This window comes from Abramis brama (genome assembly GCF_963993115.1).
Source record: "Abramis brama genome assembly, chromosome: 14".
NCBI lineage: Eukaryota > Metazoa > Chordata > Actinopteri > Cypriniformes > Leuciscidae > Abramis > Abramis brama.
In genome coordinates this window covers 32,035,117-32,056,682 of record NC_139976.1, presented here as the reverse complement: position 1 = coordinate 32,056,682, position 21,566 = coordinate 32,035,117, and the positions used below count along the sequence as shown (strand labels likewise).

General features: G+C 39.0%; 1 protein-coding gene across 1 annotated transcript in view; it reads left to right on the top strand.

Moving 5' to 3' along the window:
- The window catches only part of bicc1 (BicC family RNA binding protein 1), a 106,006-nt gene that overhangs the window by 18,968 nt on the left and 65,472 nt on the right, over nt 1-21,566 (top strand). Inside the window, exons 2-3 of the mRNA XM_084135696.1 lie at nt 2,035-2,081; nt 18,762-18,831. Coding sequence (XP_083991822.1) covers nt 2,035-2,081; nt 18,762-18,831 — 117 coding nt within the window. The remainder of the gene's footprint in view (nt 1-2,034; nt 2,082-18,761; nt 18,832-21,566) is intronic.

Sequence of the window (21,566 nt, the reverse complement as noted above, 5' to 3'; positions counted from 1 at the left end):
GTAGAAATTATGTGTTTGGTTATCTATTGAAAAAATGCTAAATCGAATTGGATCGTAATCGTATCACTGAATTTTTTGAGGTATCGGCAAATAACTTATTGTTGGCTATGAGAGTCGATATCATATCGTATAATGGTGAACCATCCGATTTACACCCCAAGTTGTCACAGGTGTGCAATTATTGTCTATTTTACAATGGCTTCCAATGATGTTCATCCTATTAGCAATGTTTCAGCAATGTTTATGAATGACTATTGTAAAGTTGAAATGCTTATTTTGATTTCGGTACACTCAGCATTGCTAAACCTTTGTTGTAGGGATGTCACGGCGAGGACATTTTCACACCGGTATATAAACTTGCGACAACACTGGTATAAACACCGGGTGGAAGGGAGGGCATTTTAAATGCATGCTCGCTTTCCGCTTATATTGGGTAATTGAACTCTTTATGTTGTTCAGGGTGTCATGTTCTCAGGTGATAAATTAAACCAGTCGTATGTCGAGTTCTATGTTTGTACCTCTCGATATTTCAACCAAACAAATTGCACACATACATTTTTGGTCAAGGTGAAATCCGCCCACATTGCTGACATGTTTACCTGTTGACATATTGTAGATTATACATGCTGTGTGCACGGAATAGACACTGACACGACTAATTAAACATCTCTGCTCTGGTCACATATTTTTTTTTGTCTGAAACAGAATTTTTTCCTGCCAAAAATGTTGATGTATCACTGTCTTAAACATGATTTTGTGATAAAAACCAACTAGCAATATAGCAATCTGATTGAACCTTGTGATTTCCACAAGTGTTTTCCAGTGTTGTGTGCAATATGCGTCAAAAGCTGTGGGCAGCCAGGAGTGTGAGGCTGAGACCACCCTTGTTATTGGCACATGGTGGCCACACATCAAATGTTTTGAGCAACATGGAGTAAAATGGTCAAAGTCTGTTCATAATTTTTGAGAAGGTTATGGTGTTTATGAATAGTTTCCTGAGGCCTTTCCACAGTCTCATAAATCCATTAGATTCTGTTTTGCTTTGTTTTCTTGGCCAATCACAGAAAAATTAGTAATTTTGTTTTCTCTCTGAACGTAGTTAACTCTGTAGAGTTCAGTTTGTTCTCAGCTTCCAGAGCTTCCTCCATTGCCTCTGGATATGTCTTAGCGGTAAAGCAGGGCTGATTCAGCCGGTGCCTGTGGTTTGAGCAATTTTCAGTCAATCGGCTCTGAAAAAACTCCCCTGTAATTCATTGGATATAAATAAACACGTCGCATTTGTCTGGATTACAGTAGACGCACATTTTAAAGCTTGGCCCAACAAGACCATGCCTGCATCTCACAATGTAGGTCATGTTCCTGATCCAGAGAAATATGAACTGAAAAAGTTCTAGAAGTCTGTCAACTGCTGCATTTTGTGGTTTCAATGTCTTTAAACAACATCCAAATTTGCTGATGAACAAGTCTGTATTTTATTGTTTAATTTAAATCAAATGCTCTTGGCAAACTTCTCAAACTGAACAAGTATGTCAGATTCCTTGACTCATGTGGATTACATTTACATGTCTACATTCAGCGGACGCTTTTATACAAAACAACTTACTCAGTGCATGCATTTTGATCGGTGTGTGTGTGTCTTTGGGCAATCTAATCCGTGGCTTTGCCATTGCTATAGTCTACGACTCTACAAGATAAGCAATAGGAAGTCCTAGATGGGGTTTGAAAACAGAACCCAAAGCTTTACATCTACATTTAAAAGATACACTTCATTTAAACCTTCTAAATGTAGTATTATGCATCACAAAGTTTATTACAATCCTGCAGAAAGTAGTAATGCATTGATTTTTCTACAGAGGTGACTTGCTGCAAATGGACAGGAAAATGACCCCCGCCCTGCCTAAATTGCGCAGACATTTTTCCACCCAAAGCCATGTGGAAGAATGTGTTGATATGAATTGCTGATTTTGTTAATACGCCAACATAAGTGATTCCTGATGTTACGCTTTTTCTGAAATGTCCCATTCTTCTCCGCAGCTGCCACGGAGGGGCGAGTCAACGGAGGTGAGGACTTCTTTCAAAAGGTAAAGAAAACCACATTGCTTTGGCAGCCTCATGCAGTGGTAGAAAATAGGTTAGAATCATGTTGCATGTGTAATTATTTCTGCTGAAGGACAAACTGCAATCAGTGCTGCAAGATACTGCAGTGCAACAGTTCTGCGGTACTCAAGCCTCAAAATACTACTACTGCGGTAATAGAATAAATGCGGTACTACAGCGTTGTATGTACAGTGTGCAGTTGTGTATATCCAGTAACAATAAATAGGCTCACTTGATTTTTTTTGTGTGCCTGTTACAGCTTAGCAAACCAATTTTAAGAGGAGATGACAGCACTTTACAGGTCAAAATAAAGTGAAAATGATATATTGGATTTTTGTTGAAAAGCAGTTAGACACACGAGTTGTATTGTGAATGTAGTCACTCCACTGTACGTTGTGCCTAACAACAATCTTTAAAAGGAAAAGTTCATCCAAAAATGTAAATATTCTGTCATCATTTACTCTACCTCAGTTCTCTTCTGTTCTGTTCTTCCGAAGACAAAAGGAAAGAATTTAATGAATGTCTAAATTGGGTGATTTCAGGCAATGGCAGTATATGTGACACATTTCTATGCTTAATGAAGCACCAAGTCTCATTTTCCAGATGCTCTGGTCAGTTTTGTTGAGCTACAACTTAATTTAAGAACCTGTGGAATATTAAGTAAAACTATTAGAAATTAATAAAATATTAGTAAAATTATTTCTGAAAGATTCTGAAAATTCAGCTTTACCATCACAGGAATAAATTACATTATAAAACATATTAAAATAGAAAAGTTATTTTACATTGTAATAATATTTCACAATATTACTATTTTTGATCAACTAAATGCAGCTCTGGGGAGCATAAGAAAAATTCAAAAACATACCAACCCCAAATTTTTGAACGATAGTGTACCTTGATGCTTAATTATCACCATATTGCATATTAGAATAACTTTTTTTTTGTAGATAAATACTTAAAAAAAAATGTAAATATTAGAATGATTTCTGAAGGATCATGTGACACTGAAGACTAATGATGCTGAAAATTCAGCTTTTCCATCACAGAAATAAATTACATTAAAAAAACAAAAACATTCAAATAGAAACTAGTTACTTTACATTGTAATCATATTTCATAATATTACTGTTTTTACTGTATTTTTGATCAGTTAAATGCAGCTCTAAGAGACTTCTTTCAAAAATATAAAAAAATCTATACCTTGATGCTTTATAATCACCATATTAAATATTAGAATAATATTATTAATCCAACACAACATATGTGATATATGTGATACTTTAGCCGGCAATGCTAAACTCTGCCTGTTAAAAAATATGGATCCTAAAATGGCTAAATAAATTATTTCAAATTGACCTCTGCAAAAGTGTATAGGAAGTCCGTGCAAAAGTGTGAAGTGTGTGATAAATCACCTTTACTACGAGAACTTAGTCGGTGACTCGTGACACGACACCTTTCGCTGAAGGATACTCAAAACAGGTCTCCCGTCCATTTATGGCCACGCCAAAACAAGCACACTTTGCGTATTTGGATTCAGTGGGGTAGAATGGCCTTTAGGGCGAACACTTGCCGGTTTAATTGGCAGGCTGTGAATAAATACAGGAGAAACCAGACAGAGGAATGAGACTCAGCACCTGAATCAGAGCATGCTGGCCTTCAAAATAAACACTCTCGCAGGCAAGTCTATATTGGTAAGAAATCCGGCACATGTCAAAGTTTTATTTGTGCTAACCTGAAAGGTGTGTGAAAATAATCAGACCCAGTTAAGAGAGCTTGGAAAGGGTCTCGGTTAGCCCGTTCTGGAAGATACGGCTGGCTGAACCGTAAGCCTCGGGCTGCCACAAATTTGGGTTGTCGCAGCTGATGCAAAGCTTCAGAAAAGCCAATTCCTGCTTTTCAAATAAACACAACCTTCCATATCGCGAACAGTGTTTTAGCAATGGCCACGTCCCAAATGGCAGCCTAAATGGGGATTTGCGGTCTCACGGACTTTTGCTCGCGTGCGTCCGTGAAGTCCATGGCCGTCATCATGCCAAACAGGAAAACCCATCAACCCGCTAGTCCGTTTTCACAGCCTCAATGCATTTATAATCACGCTTGGGCAAACTATTCCAACTTAAACTTTCAGGAAAAAGTTTTTTAAATGTATATTGTATAAAGTTGTTGGAGGCTTAATATTGGTGACGTTGAATTGGTGTAGTTTGTAGTTTGCTATTTGTTTATAGCCTATGTTTAGCTTTTTACTTCTTGCGATTGTATTTGGCTTTAAAGTTGTGTGCATTTGTAAAGATTATTTATCATGATGAAAATAAACTTTTGTTGAAGAATCATAAACTTTTGTTGGTTATCAGAACTTATTTTCTGCAATAATCCAAAACCAACTGGAAAAATCTCAGTGTTTTTTTTTAGAGGGAACCAATTTTTCATTTTAGGTTTCAGACTTAAAATGTTTTACTTCTAGTGATTGCATTTGGCTTCAAAGTTGTGTGCATTTTTGAAGATTACCATGATGAACATGTAAGAATCATTAACTGTTGGTTTCAGAGTTTAGTTTCTGCAATAATCCAATTTAAAAAAAGCCAATGGAAAAATCCTATTGTTTTTATTTTTATTTATTTTTTGTTGAGGGAACCAATTTTTTATTTTAGGTTTCAGACGTTTAACTTTTTAATTGTGGTGATTGAATTTTGCTTCAAAATTCATAAAAGTTGTGCTTATTTGTGAAGATTATCATAATGAAAATGAAAGAATCATAAACTTTTGTTGCTTACAGAGCTTATTTTTTTGTAATAATCCAAGATCCAATGTAAAAATCCTATTGTTTTTTTGTTTTTTGTTTTTTTGAGGGAAACAATTTTTTTATTTTAGGTTTCAGATGTTTAACTTTTTACTTCTTGTGATTGTATTTGGTTTCAAAATTCATAAAAGTTGTGTGCATTTGTGAAGATTAGCATGATGAACATGCATCTTTTGCTGGTTATAGAGCTTATTTTCTGCAATAATCCAAAAGTCAATGGAAAAATCCTATTGGGTTTTTGTCAAGGGAACCAGTTTTTTATTTTAGGTTTCATAAGCATGCTCACACTATGCTCCTTCTGCAAAGCCTGCATTCTGGACGACTGCTAAACAGTCCATGAGGCAAAGTGTAGACTTTGTGACGGGCCCTATTTGTCATCTGAATTAGAGGATGTTAAAAATGAAGCATATGATATTTCTTCTGAGAAATAACACAGTTCCTAAGGAACCTTGTAAAAAAGATAAGAGTGGTATTTTTCTGCTCACATCAAACTTGCTCTGAAAACAAATACTTTATCTAAACACACTATGTAAGAATGTGAAATTCAGCCTGTACCCAGAGACATAGATGAATTCATGAAAAATTACCTCAGGAATTATCTCACATAGGTTGAAAGCAACAACAAATCCTTTTATAAAGACTGTTTTTTAGAAAAAAGAAAGCATATAATCTGTCTTTTGACTGTGAGAGAAATATGTCTGCCGACTCAGCGCCCCACGCCCCAAGAGCATGTCTTTGGTAGAGTGATACCAGTCTGTTAAAATTACACGTGTTTTCAATAACAACATTGCGTTCCTGTCCATCATGGCGGCTGCGTTTTCTTGTTGGAGCCTTCGGGTGTTCCGTGATTCTGCACAATGATGGGATTCAGCCATTTTTCCTTAGACATTTCTATCACGCTGAGAGCTCTGATCGGGTAACGGCAAAACCTCAGGAAACCTTGCCTCATCTCTCTGAAAGAATGCAGCAATATATATATGTATATACATATATTTTAGAATATTTGCTTAGCTATTCATACTGTTATCAAAATTGCCACTTGTTGCCAACAAAATAATTATTTATTGCAGTATGCTTTTTTCTGTACTGAAAGAGTTTCTATTATTTAATTTTGTCATGTTTGTCAGTGCAAGCATCACTATTAGGCCTAACTATAAAAAAAAAAACTAAAAAAAAAAAACTATTGCAAGCTTTCTACCTGATATAACCGTTAAATTTAGTTTAATAAAAGTTAATACAAATGTAAGTAATGTATGCAAGCCTTTGGACTTAAACCTTAATGGAGTTGTTTCTTGCATTCTTGTCATCGCAAATAAATGGAAGCAGGTGCAACCTAATAGGTTCTCTTTTTATGTGAAATGGTAAATACCAGTTTGATTCTGCATGATGTGCTTAAGATGTGCACTTCAGACACAAATTAATAAATTACTGTCACTGTAAATTTTTTATTGTAAAACATTGGTCAAATATCAATGCTGGAATCTTAAGTCTCTAAGTAAAAGACCAAATGTTCGCTTCTTTCATGCTCATTTTGTGATCTAGCTAGTTTTCAGTCAGCTGGTGAAATGGTGAGTTCATGTGACGTCGTTCTATGGAGGCGTGTTTTAGGGTAGCGCTGCTGGGCTACTGGCCCGATAGTGGAAACGCATCTTGATTTTGGGCTCTGTGTTTGAGTTCCGAGGCCATTTTTAGCCCTGGCTCGCATTGGCCCGACAGTGAAAAAGCAGCTAATAACATAGCAATTCACTAACGAACAATCAGAAGACCTTAGTGTTATGATGAGGCAAGGACGAAGCAGAGAGAGAATCCATACGCAAAACTAATTTAATGAAACAAACAGGAACTCCAGGGCAAACAAAGGAACACAGAACTCAGGACAGGAACATGGAAACAGCTACAACGACCGACAAACAACAACTGAAGCACAGAGGTTTATATACACAGGCAAACAAGCTAAACAAGATAACAAGGGGGTGTGGTTAATCAGAAACACCTGGGGAGACTAATAAACAAGAAAAACTACAAAGGACTACAAAACATGGCACAGGACAGGAAATAACAAAAGTCCACACAAGACAAGGGAAACACAGGACAGGAATCATGACATAGCCCCCCACTTAAGGAGCGGATTCCAGACGCTCCTCAGGAAATAGTTCAGGAGGATGGTGGAGCAGAGGCGGACCCGGGGGCGGGATGGAGGGCCAGGCCCGTGGAGCGGAAGAGGGCCTGGAGACTGCTGTGGTACGGGAGGCCAGGGCGGAGCAGGCAGTGCAGGTGACCAGGGCGGAGCAGGCTTTGCTGGCGGCCAGGGCGGAGCTGGCAGTGCAGGAGGAGACGACCCTTCGGGCGGCCAGGGCGGAGACGACCCTTCAGGCGGCCAGGGCGGAGACGACCCTTCAGGCGGCCAGGGCGGAGCTGGCTGAAGAGGCAAACATGGCGGCGCGGCCTCCATGGTCCAATTGCGGGACCTACTGCCCCCCCCAAATTTTCTTGGGGACAGCTACGGAGACATGGGCTGGAGCAGGCGCCGGCTCAGGAACAGACACCGGCTCAAGAGCAGACACCGGCTCAAAAACAAGCACGTCGGCGGCCATCTCTGGTGAGGGCTGAGGTTCTGGCATGCCGGCGGCCATCTCTGGTGAGGGCTGAGGTTCTGGGATGAAGACAGGCTCAGGACTGGGCAGAACCAGCGGCGGAAAAGTCTCTGTGCTGGACGGGAACAGCGGCGAAGGAAGCTCTGGGCTGGACAGGACCAGCGGCGAAGGAAGCTCTAGACTGGACGGAACCAGCGGCGAAGGAAGCTCTGGGCTGGACGGAACCAGCGGCGAAGGAAGCTCTGGGCTGGACAGAACCAGCGGCGAAAGAGGCTCTGGGCTGGACGGGACCAGCGGCGAAGGCGGCTCTGGGCTGGACAGGACCAGCGGCGAAGAGGGCTTTGAGCTGGGCTGGAGCAGCGGCGAAGAGGGCTTTGAGCTGGGCTGGACCAGCGGCAAAGAGGGCTTTGAGCTGGGCTGGACCAGCGGCGAAGAGGGCTTTGAGCTGGGCAGGACCATCACAGACTCTGGCTCGGCGGTGGCGGCCATCTTGTCCAGAGACACTGGCTCGGCGGCGGCCATCTTGTCCGGAGACACTGGCTCGGTGGCGGCGGCCATCTTGTCCGGAGACACTGGCTCGGCTGGCGTGACGTGAACAGTCTCTGGATTGGCAGACGTGACGTGAACCGTCTCTGGATCGGCAGAAGCGACGTGAACAGTCTCTGGATCGGCAGACGTGACGTGAACAGTCTCTGGATCGGCAGAAGTGACGTGAACCATCTCTGGATCGGCAGGCGTGACGGGAACAATCTCTGCAGACGTGACGCGAAGAGACTCAGGCTTTGCAGGCATGACGCGAAGAGACTCAGGCTTTGCAGGCATGACGCGAAGAGACTCAGGCTTTGCAGGCATGACGCGAAGAGACTCAGGCTTTGCAGATGTGGCGGCAGGCATCCTGGGGATAAGAATCAGGCGTAGGCGCCTACTTGGCTGGAGATTACAATTTAAAGCTGCTGGATTCATCGTTTGGTCGGTCGTTCTGTTATGATGAGGCAAGGACGAAGCAGAGAGAGAATCCATACGCAAAACTAATTTAATGAAACAAACAGGAACTCCAGGGCAAACAAAGGAACACAGGACAGGAACATGGAAACAGCTACAACGACCAACAAACAACAACTGAAGCACAGGTTTATATACACAGGCAAACAAGCTAAACAAGATAACAAGGGGGTGTGGTTAATCAGAAACACCTGGGGAGACTAATAAACAAGAAAAACTACAAAGGACTACAAAACATGGCACAGGACAGGAAATAACAAAAGTCCACACAAGACAAGGGAAACACAGGACAGGAATCATGACACTTAGCAACCCCATAGCGACGAAAAAAATTAAACCTCTATGTTTTAGTGTAGTTAGAAATATCTTTACACAAATTTAGACAATGAAATGAATTGATAATCGTTCGGCTGGTCTTGGCATGGTGCATTTTTATTTTATTTTTCTGGTGTGGATCACCATCATCGTTAACTCATTTTATAAATTCCTTGCCCCTTCGAACCCTCCTAGTTGTTTATAGAATGAGGATGAATTGTAAACTGTTGTAAAGTTATTTGTCAACAGGCTGATGTGGAATTCTGGGAGGGAAATGAAAAGCAGGTGCATGCTGGCTGGAGCAACTACGATAAGCCTCAACAAGTAGGGCGGGCGTAAAAAGTAAACATTGCACTTGTGTCTGTACAAAGACTTGCATTGTACTGTGTGCCATAATTTAATCTTTTTCATATTGGACTTTTAAATAGGCCTGAAATCAGAGCTCCCTTTGAGGCACTTTTATTGTTTTGTTTATGATTAATAAACGAAATAGTTTTCCCAGTAGTGAAAATTCTGTTATTATTCATTCATCGTGATATTCGTATGACTTTTTCGTATGATACAAAAGAAGTTATTTTGCAGAATGTCTAAGCTGTTCTTTTCATTACAATACAAGTGAATTGGAACCATGCTAATAAGCATAATTTTCAATGAATTACAACTTAAAGTTCTGTCTATTTTGCAAGTCCTAACGTTTTTTTGTAGGCCAACCCAGAAGTTAGCATCACCCTGGCTTCCTCGACAAAAAACTCTATTGGATTTTCCTTAGTGAATGCCAAAATGTATTTAAAATTCATTTATTTCATACTAAGTCAATCAATTAACTTATTTACTGACATATCGCTTGGGACTTACTGATATGAATATCATAATTAAACATTTGACTGCACTAATTTTAATACATTTTCTCTGAAAGTTCGAGTCATAATAGTTTGCAAGAGCATGCTTATTAACACAATTAGGCTGTAAAAGCAGACTAGTGAGTAGATGAGTTTACCTGTTCGCCACAATGATGTTTTAACGTCCCTGCCAACCTCTGTAAAACCATTTAGCCACTTGTTAGCAACCGGCTTTTTCAAGACAAATAAAAGCTTTAAAAAAATTCTATCAAAATGGGGCATTGCTGATGTATTTTATGCATTAGAATAAAACATGAAAATATCTTGATCTTGTGTTAACCACAGCCGTTATTTTAAAAACCCCAAAAAACCATTGACTTCCCATTAATGGAACCCATTGATGGAACCAAAAGTGCTAAAATGCTAACTTGTTCCAGGGTTTTGGCCCACAAAAATATGCCATCCCCACAGCACTATTTTTTGACTTTTTGATAGACTCAGAATATAACGCACAACTCATATGGCCTTTGTTTGTCCTTTTGCTGCTTGACAGCCCCTGGTCACTTTTGTATGAAAAAGAGCAACTCTTTTTGTGTTCCTCAGAAGAAATCAATAAGTCAATAAGGCTGAGTGAACGATAACAGAATTTTTGGTTGACCTATTTTGCTGCTTATTCTGTAAATTTGCATCTGTGATGTTCTCAGCCTTACCTGATCCTTCCTGTTTTTGAATTCTTCTCGCCGCTGAATCCCTTGTTTTTGTCTAAAAAAACCAAAACATTTGGCCCGATTCCTCTTTGAGTCTGAGTTTTCCTACATGTCTTCTTTATTTGACGAGATGTCATGAATTATAGGAAAACAAACACCATTCGTCAGTCGTGCAAGATGCCAATCTCAACGATGCATAGGGTGAACAACAACATCTAGCACAGTACGCTGAAACAGTGTGCTCATGGAAACACTGATTTGGGCCGTTTCCTAGCCCTCCACCCTCAATCCCGTTCGCTGGATGTGACACACAAGCTGTGAGGTAAGCCTCTGTGTGCTGGCGCGAAGGATCAGACTTCTGGACCTCAGCGGGTGTTTGTGCCTCACACAGATACAGGAGAAACTGTTTGCGACAGGGATCATATGGAATTACTCGACGAGTTTGTAATATTGCCAGGCTTTCCCCACACCTCATGATAGATGACTTGCCTCGCTCTTGCTCACTGTCTGTCTGCCTGATTTCCGCTAAGCGTAATAATGAAGTGCTCTGGTTGGCCAGATTTATTTTTGACCTTTCTACCACACATTTTTTTCCAAAACAAAAGGCGAGGGATTTTCCCAAGCCAGGACCATGGTGTGTGTGTGAGGTCGGAATATAATTTATAAGTTCTCGTTAACTCAAATCGAAAGAGAACTGTTTTGAAAGTGATAGTACATTTCCTTTGTTGGACGAAGTTGTATCCCTTCAAAGGAGCAAAAAGCACATCTTTGATGAGTTAATAGTGTTTTGGGCCTCTAGAGACTCCATCCATCTCATGGAAACTGCACTGTAAACATTTCCATTGTGACATGTTCTGCATTATGAAGAATCGCTTTCTTTCTTGCCTTGATCTTAAGCGAGGTCACTTTGAAATGGAGTGTAGATCAACGTGAGCGTATTAAAAGAAGATTTGTTAAAAATGGAACTCTGTGCCACTGAATACTAAATCCTCTGAGCTCATTTTCCTTTGGGATTTGTAGTATTGGTTATAAAAGCATGTTTGAGCGAACAAATCACTCGCTCATGCAGGAACAAGGTGATTACATATTGACTACATAATATATGTCAGAGGTTCAGTCATTTTATTCCAAACGGGCTGGCTTCTATTATGCTTATGAATAATGCCTTGCTTAGCCATGCTGACCAAAGTGACAGATGACTGGCGATTAAGCCGTGTGCTTTTTGATCATGGATACCATCAATGAAAATAACGGCCTCGTTCTGTCCAAGTTTCTAAATGACAAATTTTATTGTTCGCAATGAACAGCGTAGGTTTCCGTTTCATAATTTTTCTAGATGTCCAAGCGGTTTAGAATCTCAGAGGAGCATCTCTGCAGAAATTTGATGGCTGATGTGCAAAACAGCATTGGTTCAAGATTCAGTGGTTCATTCAACCTCTTTTTAAATTTTTTGGCTAAAGCGAAAAACTTTACTCAGAATTTAGAAATATTTTGATTAGTATTGAATCACGTAAACGCCACACGTGAATCACGTTTAACCTTCATTCTGACCCTCTGTCTGAAATGATCTATTAAGGGGCGGCTCCTTTAAGGCTTGTCAGTTAATAAGCGACCACTCGCTATTGCAGGTGAGTATGTGTTTTGAAAACAGTATCCACAGGGTTTGAAATCGACACCCGCCAACCCACCAAATGAACTGTGGCAGGTAACGCTGTCAAATCACTAGCCAATTTTCACTTCACTTTGCTGGGGAAGTTCGTGTAAGCCAAATCTGCACAGATTTAGTTCAAATTCTCGTGAGTCATCATGATATATTAAATACAGCGTACTGCACAGAATCTGCTCATATCTGGCTCACTTGAACACACACGTCACTACACTAGCGCGCTTGTTCATTTGCTTTGAAGCAATAGCGAAGATTAAAAAGCATTTGGTTAACAGAAAAGACATTGTTATTTTCCAACATCCTACATTTTTTTGATGTTCTTTGTACTGTATTGATCTGTCCACCTAAAACACATTTTTGGTGAAAAGGATGAAGATGAAAGAGGGAGGAGATGCTGGATGACAGGATTTTGTTTGAATAAGAAAAGAATGTCTGAATTCCAGACTGAAGCTGTACTGCAAGACTCAAACAGTCAAATGAAACTGTATAAACATACAGTGACAGCTTTGTTGATTATGATAAGATGGGAGTGTTCTAGTTCTAGTCTTGTTTTGGTCACTGTCTCTATATAGAGTATAGTTTGTTTTTCATGATGCTCAGAGGGCCCATGTGAAGTTAAGTGTTTTTTACTGATGTGATGACCTTATGCGCCATTGTAGAAAAAACAAGCGCGCATCCATCTTTAGAATTTTGTATTTTAACTTCCATTTTCGCGGTAGCTCTGTATATTTATATGGCATTGCTGTCAAAGAGTAGAGTTAATGAAAGTTATCACGAGCATTGTAATGTTTGAAGCGATGTCATAACAAATGTCAGTAGATCGGAAAGATTTTAAAATGAGGGGTTCGTTCATAAATCCGTGAGATCTTACCTTCATGCTGTGGAAATACAAACCGTAAGACAAGCTGAAAAGCACTGAAAAGGGGCGGAGCTACATAGGGTCTATTAAACAACTGAAAGGAAATCATTCCATTTCTTTTCCTGAACAGTGGATGGGCTTTTGTTTTTACTGAGCATGAATCGAGCACCATGGTTTGTTTTTCAACTCCCCCGATCCTTTCTATTTATGGAAGGGAATCTTCAAAGATAGCAATTTTTGAGGAGATCAAGAAAAACAGGGTGATATTATACAGTTCCGGCCTCTGCAGTAGAAACAGTTTGAGGCATTTCCTCCCTTTCCATGTGACTCTGGAAAAGGCTTGTCAGAGCATCTACGATGCCGGGCTGAATTGGTATCACGTGTCCCTCACACTTGTGTAAGTTCATGCTCCCTACGTACCCAAACTTTGATAAAAAACAGGAACAATGTCACCCCGACCCAATGAACCAAACACACTTCAGAGCCTCAGCTGAGTCAATAGAAGGCCCCTCATATTTTATAATGACACTTAAAGCTGTTTATGTGAACTAAGTCCCAATTTGAGTTTGGTCCTAAGGCCCACAATTCCTTGCCGAACACCTGTGGCACAGCACAGCGGGACTGGGGCAGGAAACAGGTGGCAAACACAGTCTTGCATCATTTTGTCCATTCTCACGGTGGAGCGCAGCAGGATTTTGCTCACACCATAAACATAATCACATGGCTTAATTTATTACGCAGTCTTTTTCTCTCTCTCCAAAACATGTCTTAGTCTGGCACATAGTGTACGCAAATGATTTTCAAGCTTTTTCTCAGAGGTCCAATTTTTTATGTTTCCAACACATTTAAAAAATCTTCAGCCTTCGTTTTATGTAAATATCTACTCATAATATTTAATAGAGTTCGGTGGAACACTTTGCATACTGGATTTCTGTGGACTGAAGGCCAGACGGTGATATGCTGATCAGTTATATGGAAACTATATTGACTTCAAAACACTTCAAAGTTTTACTTATCTGCCACAATAATGGATTGTATTATCTTTTTTTCCCATCAAATTTTAATTTGAATAATTATTTGGCATATCATGTATTTAATTTTGATTTAAAAAAATTCTAGCACTCATTTTTTTGGGGAGTGTTTTGTCACATTTGCTGTATACATCTCTGAAATGTTCAGTTTTGGTAAAATATTTTGTTGTAAGTTGCTGTTCATTGTTTATTCATATGTAAGCCATATTTAAAGGGATAGTTCACCCAAAAATTTAAATTCTGTTATCAATTACTCACCCTCATGTTGCTCCAAACCCGCAAGACCTTCGTTCATCTTCGGAACACAAATGAAGATCTTTTTAATGAAATCTGAGAGATTTCTGTCCCTCCGTTGACAACTACCACTTTGATGCTTCAAAAAGTAAAAAAAAAAAAAATGAGCAGATTGAATTAAGGCTTTTATTAATATTGTTTTATTCATTAAAATATGTTGCTGTGAACTGTTTATTCATATTTTAGCAAATCAAAAGACATCTTAGGCTCTTTGCACATTTGTCATCGCCTGTAAATTCACATCTAAATGTATAAATTCATGGAATAAATCAGAAATTTATTTTGGCTCAAAATATCTTTGAGAGTATCTGTGGGCAACCAGAGTTGACTATGAATTCAGAGCTTGTTAAATTAACAGCCCATTTAATTTGTAAGAACATTAGACCTGTTAACGGTGGTGTCCAGTAACATGTAAAATGTTTTGGCTGTGTAAGTTTTCAGGAGCTGTGTGTGGTCCGTTTGAAAACTTCTTTCAGGCGGGCACAGCTTTGCCAAAAACAGCATTCACAGAAGCATTTACGTGGGTCATTGTTAGATAGTAGGACCCCAGCCAGAGTTCTTTGAGTGAGTCCATAACAAAGAGCAAACAGAACTCTTCACAGTCGCAATTGATAAAGAACCTTAAAAGATAAGTATGAGACATAAAGAGACACCATTTGCATTCAACACACCGTTCCAAAGCCTAGTATACTGTCTTGATGTCAGCTGCCTTCTTAAAGGAATAGTTCACCCAAAAATGAAAATTAGCCCATGATTTACTCACCCTCAAGCCATCCAAGGTGTACAGTATATGACATTCTTCTTTCAGACGAATACAATCGGAGTTATATAAAAAAATGTCCTGGCTCTTCCAGGCTTTATAATGGCAGTGAATGGCTGTTTCTGTTTTGAAGTCCATCAAAGTTCATCCATCCATGATAAAAGTGCTCCACACGGCTCTGGGGGGTTAATAAAGGCCTTCTGAAGTGAAGCGATGTGTTTGTAAGAAAAATATCCATATTTAAAACTTTATCGACTAAAATAACTAGCTTGCGGCAGACGGCCGTACACATCACACCCTAACCCTAACCCATTTATCGCGAAAGAGTAACACTTGACCTTGACGTACAACGTAATGACGAACGTGGAAACGCAGAGGATAGAGCAAAACAAAACACCAGTCATGAATTAGAAGTCTAAAACGAGAATTGAAATGTCGGAGGAGCTTGAGTTTGTTGCCCAGCCCTGTTTGTTTGAACCGCGAGAGGCGTCAAAGCTTATGCTACTCCTACATCCTACGTCATACAGCGTCAAATGTTACTCTTTTGGCGCAAGTCGACTTGCATAGGCCGTCTGCCGGAAGCTAGTCATTTTACTCGATAAAGTTTTAAATTTGAATATTTTTCTTACATGAATGCATCGCTTCGCTTCAGAAGGCCTTTATTAACCCCCCCAGAGCCGTGTGGAGCACTTTTATCATGGATGGATGTGCTTTGATGGACTTCAAAACATAAACGGCCGATCACTGCCATTATAAATCTTGGAAGGGCCAGGGCATTTTTACTCCGATTGTATTCGTCTGAAAGAAGAATGTCATATACACCTATGATGACTTGAGGGTGAGTAAATCATGGGCTAATTTTCATTTTTGGGTGAACTATCCCTTTAAGTAGCATAATGGAACCTCTTTTTGAACATAGGTCATAGGCAACAACTATGCATCATACAAGTAGCGCTGCTCACACATTTTCTCAAATCAAAACTGATTTCAAGCATGTTTCTGTGCTAACAGTGTGATACTTATCATGTATAAAGTACAAATGCTGGGTAAAATAGTACATTTTTAATAGCAATAAGTTAAAATATGATTTGATTTTTTAAACAGGATTTCTCTCACTTTGTCAATCATCTTTGATTTCGCTTTGCTGTACTTTCTGGATTTGCATTCTCCGTGAAGAATACATTGCAAATTGTGTTTGCTGCGTTTTACGACACTTTTAAAGTGAAATGTCTAGTGAGTGGCACTACTGGCATGTTCAGTTTTATCCTTTACCTTGTGAAAAGGTAAGAAAGTTGTTGCTGTTTTACTGCCACTAGTGCTTATTTTAGCTGGAAACAGTCAATTGTAGGTACGTCTTTGTAGTTCTGCAAAAATAAAGGTAGACACCTGTATTTCCAATGATTTCAGCCAAAAGTAGGCCACTTAAGGCATAATAAAGCAGTTTAGTGCCAACCCTTGTGACCAGTCTTCGCATCCTGAGTGCTTGTGATGACTTCAAATGCTGTCTATGGAGGCAGCTCACTAGCTTTTTGGATCACAGCCAGAGGACACATCTGCAAGTAAGAGCCCTGGGAAATGCCTACTGCCCAGAAGTGACATCAGCTTGTTTGCTTTTAACTTGAGGAAGACACCTCAGAGTCGTCTGGAATATCTCAAGACCTCTGTAATTTTCCAGACAGCAACTTTAATCAATGACCCTACAGGACTGTACCGGCCACTGCTGAAATCACTAGATATACACAATGACTTTCACAAGCACTTAACTGGCCCTCGCATCCTGTTCAGGTCGTAGCTCTCTCCTGATGGCTGCGGGCTTTTACATGCTCCGTTTTTAATGCTGAAAATATTCGGAGGGGTATTTTTTTCTGTTTTCCATTTAAAGATCTTCGGTTTCATGAGATTTTTGACTTTTTGCTCTAGATACTTTGAGATATTTTAATTAGGTGGTATTATATTACTCTTACTGCACAACATATGTGGCCGAGGGACATGGATCATAACATGGGTGGTTTCAAATGATTAAATTACGTACCATTTTATGTTTGGGATTGATGTTATTTGGAGAAAAAAATGGTGACTTGATGTTCATGAGTTATTTTCAATTTCAAATTCAGTTACATTCCTACTGAATTTATTAACATTTTAAGTTCAATGCTTAAAGATGCTTCAATGCTTCAATAGACGAAAAGTAGTAGGTCCATTCAATGCAAGTGTAGCTGACCAAAACTTCAATGCTCTGAAAAGTGCATAAGGACAGCCTAAAAGTAATCCATATGGGATTGGGATTTATAATGTTACAAATGTATCATGGTTTCCACAAAAAATATTAAGCAGCACAACAGTTTTTGACATAATAAATGTTTATGAGCAGCAAATCAGCATATTATAATGATTTCTGAAAGGACATGAAACATCTGTCCCCTATAGTGTCTTCAGGGATCGTTAACACAGGACACGTTGATACATTTGACAACAGCTAAATGTATCACAGACACATCTGATATGCAGAACCAAAGCCTAAAACCTAATCCAAGATGAAATCCTTAACATTTTTCCTTTACTCTCTTACATGCACTGGTATTTCAATAGTAAACCAAATTAAATAAAGAGTCACTGCTCAATTTGTCCAAATAAAATTCCCAAAGCATCATTATGCGTTGTTAAGGTTGAGGGATAAATATTTTGATTATGAATTACCTGTATATGCGTGTTGTTTTCTTTTTCTTGTCATCTAAATCTCAAAGAAAGGTCAAAAACTCCCACGTCCAGTACTGTGAAAATATTATCTTTTCTTGGCTCTACTTTGAAGTTGCAAGTAATTAGTGGTTTATCATTAGTAACATATTCAACAGACATGCTCTTGACATTTTATTCAGATGACCAACATCAGCTTATTGGAATGTGGATTACCACGGCTGGCCCAATTTCTGATGTTGACCGTTACGTTACCATGGTGAGGAAGGGAAGACCAACAACAGTGCTATACATACAGCAGTTTTATCATAGTAGTTGGATGATGATAGTTAAGATGCAATTATATAGATGTACCTTTTTGCAAGTATCATAGAATAAGAGTATGAATCATGGATACATACTCAAACAATCAAATGTTTGCAATAAAAAGCACTAAATCAGCATATTAGAATTGATTCTGAAGGATCATGTGAAACTGAAGAAAATTCAGCTTTGCATCACAGAAATAAATTACATTTTAAAATATATTCAAATAGAAAAGTTATTTTAAGTATATTTTACAATATTACTGTTTATATTTGATATATATTCTGTGTATATTTGATCAAATAAATGTAGCCTTGGTGAGCATAAGAGACTTGTAGTGTACTGTAGTGTAGTGTTACATACTCTAACATTCACAATCCCTGCACAAATAATTGTCCAAAAAATGTCCAACGTACATTTGACATCCCTAGTTGTGCAAATGACAACCATAAGCATTAACATAACTATTAACATAATAGTCCACATTTGCATATCAACAACCACTCAGTATGCAGCAGCTCACCAGTATCAGGCCCACCCAAATAAACAACAGCATGACCTATGACATTTATGTTGATTTTAGCTAGACTTAATAGTCATTTATATGAACTTTTAAAGGTACTGTAGCAAAACTGACCTGTCAGAGAGAGAGAGAGAGAGAGAGAGAGTAGAGAATGGTGAATAAACCCAAAATATGACTATTTTTGTGCAAAAACACTAAACTTTTAAGTAGAATTGACTAAAAAAAATTGTAGAATATGGTCGTTTCAACGTGTGTATCATTTTCTTCCCCACAGGTCATGGAGGAGACAGATACTCAGATTGCGTGGCCTTCAAAGCTAAAGATTGGTGCCAAGTCAAAGAAAGGTAAGACCAGGTGTCCCTCATCTGAGACATGCTCTGCTGAAGATGTTGTGTGTTTGTATACACTCGTCTTTTTGTTACTCACTCATTAGGTATGTGTACATGCACTATACACGTGTACTATACATGTCACAATAGGGAAGAAAAGATTATTGCAACTTCTATTTCATACAGACTTTAACATTTACACCCCATTTGATTCAGGTCAAGATCAATCAGATTGATTGAGATGTTTATATGAAGGATGTTCAATCTGATTGAGCCATCAGTCTGATTATGAATAGATAATGTTAATGTGCCTACTGTTTAGCATTCAAAAGTATTGCTCGTTTCTCTCGTTTCACTGGAATCTTTGTCCTATCAAAGTGCTACATAAACAACATTTTAAAATATCTTCACATAATCATTCCTGGCAGTATCTTGGCCTCTGTGTCAGATGGATCCTTTTAGTAGTATCTCAGCTTTGGCTATCATGATTTAGGCATGATTTTATCGTGAGAAGAGGACAACTTGCACTTCATTTTATCAGCTCTGTTTTGACAATATGTTTGTTGGAATATTATCATATTTACAGTGGATATTCATGAGGAGTTTGCACCGGGCTGCTTCATTTGTTTTGGAATCATCAGAAATGTGATCACTAGTACTGTGGATGAGTCGAGTCAGTTCTTCCTTTGTAGCATTGTACCTATTAATCTTTGGCATGAAACTCGTCCTGAACCACTGCTGCAGAATAATAAATGATTTTGCTACAGAAAAGTGAATGTGGAAATGAATGATTAAATCATGTGGCTTTTTGAGGAGTGCTCAGTTGCTTTTATAAGTGATCTGACTTATAATTTTTGACTCGTTTGACTTGGAAAAGTAAGCAACCACCCAGAACAACACAGCAACCACCAAGCATTTTTCATCAGAAAATGTAAAAGTCGTATTTGTATTGTTTTCACATCTGAAATAAGTTTTTAGGATGCTCCCTGTCTGATGTCAAAATATTTAGCAGATGTTTTAAAGATGTTTATGGCTTAGAATGTATGTGAATTTGCTAATTTTAATATTTTTCAATATACTGCTTCCCAGCTGGCCATTAGATACTAGGCAACAGTGCTAGTCCAACCTCCACCAGCTCCTCGAATGCAGGACAGTGAGGTGACGAGTCCTCAACATCTCTTGCATCAATGCTTACAATATCCAACTCCTCAGATCTAGATAACTGTAGCACCGGTGCCTCACCCAGGGTGGAAGAAACCGCATTGCGTGCTTCCGAACCCTGAGAGAAGGTACTGGATCTAGCAGGTGAGGGCAGAGATAAGGCCAGGCCTGTCTCTATCCCCTCTACTAGATCCATTTGCGATCCTCATGACTTACTGTGGATCGCCACTGTGTCTCGGCAGCAGCGGGACCTGTGCCATGGGTAACGCGAGACTGAGCGCCCTCCTCCAGAGTGTCCCTAATGAAGCTGTTCACAATGTACACAGCCAGCAGTGTTGCTAGATTGGGCTAACGATTTCCAGCCCAAAAGCTTGCCAAAACCCACCTACTCCAAGAAAAAACCTGCCCAAAACTATACCAAAATAATGTGAGACAGCGTCAATCAACGCAGAGCTAGTTCCCTTGAAAGGGAATTCAGTTTTACCATCACAGGAATAAATAAAATTGTAAAATATACTAAAATATAAAACTGTTATATTAAATTGTGATAATATTTCACAATATTACTTCATATTATTTTACAATATTACAATATTACAATCTTTATTGTCCACCGAGGTGGAAAATTGCCTTTTGTATGTCAAACTGTATGTTAAAAACATAAAAAAAAAAAAAAGACCACCCACGTTTGTTGTTTTTAAATGTGCTTTACAAATAAACTTGACCTTGACCTTAACACAAACTTTTGTAGAGAGTACAAAATAAGTATCAAAAAGTACCACAATATTGTCTTTACGTCTTTTGGATATGATTAGCATTGTTTTGACATACAGACCCTTTCCAAAAAATTAGAATATCATGGAAAAGTTTATTTATTTCCATAATTCTATTCAAAACGATTATAGATTCAGGGCCCACAACTTAAACGATTTCAAGTATTTAGTTGTTTATTTGTACATAATTTGGGCTTCCAGCTCATAAAACCCACGAAAACAGGATTTAAAAAAATTAGAATATTACATGAAATCACACAGTAATTACACAGTGATACCATGGTCATTGAACCAGGTTTTGGTTCTTTTGGCAGTGTGGGCAGGTGCAAATCCTGCTGGAAAATGAAGTCAGCATCTCCATAAAGCTTGTCTGCTGAAGGAAGCATGAAGTGCTCTGAACATGTCCTGGTAGACGGCTGCGTTGAGTGGACAGCACAGTGGACCAACACCAGCCGATGACATGGCTCCCCAAACCAACACAGACTGTGGAAACTTCACACTGGACTTCAAGCATCTTGGATTGTGTGCCTCTCCATTCTTCCTCCAGACTCTGGGACCTTGGTTTCCAAATGAGATGCAAAATTTGCTCTCATCAGAAAAGAGGACTTTGGTCCACTGTGCTTTATTAAATCCAGAGTCAACGCAGCCGTCTACCAGGACATTTTCAGAGCACTTCATGCTTCCTTCATTTTCCAGCAGGATTTGCACCTGCCCACACTGCCAAAAGAACCAAAACCTGGTTCAATGACCATGGTATCACTGTGTAATTACTGTGTGATTTCATGTAATATTCAAATTTTTTGAAATCCTGTTTTC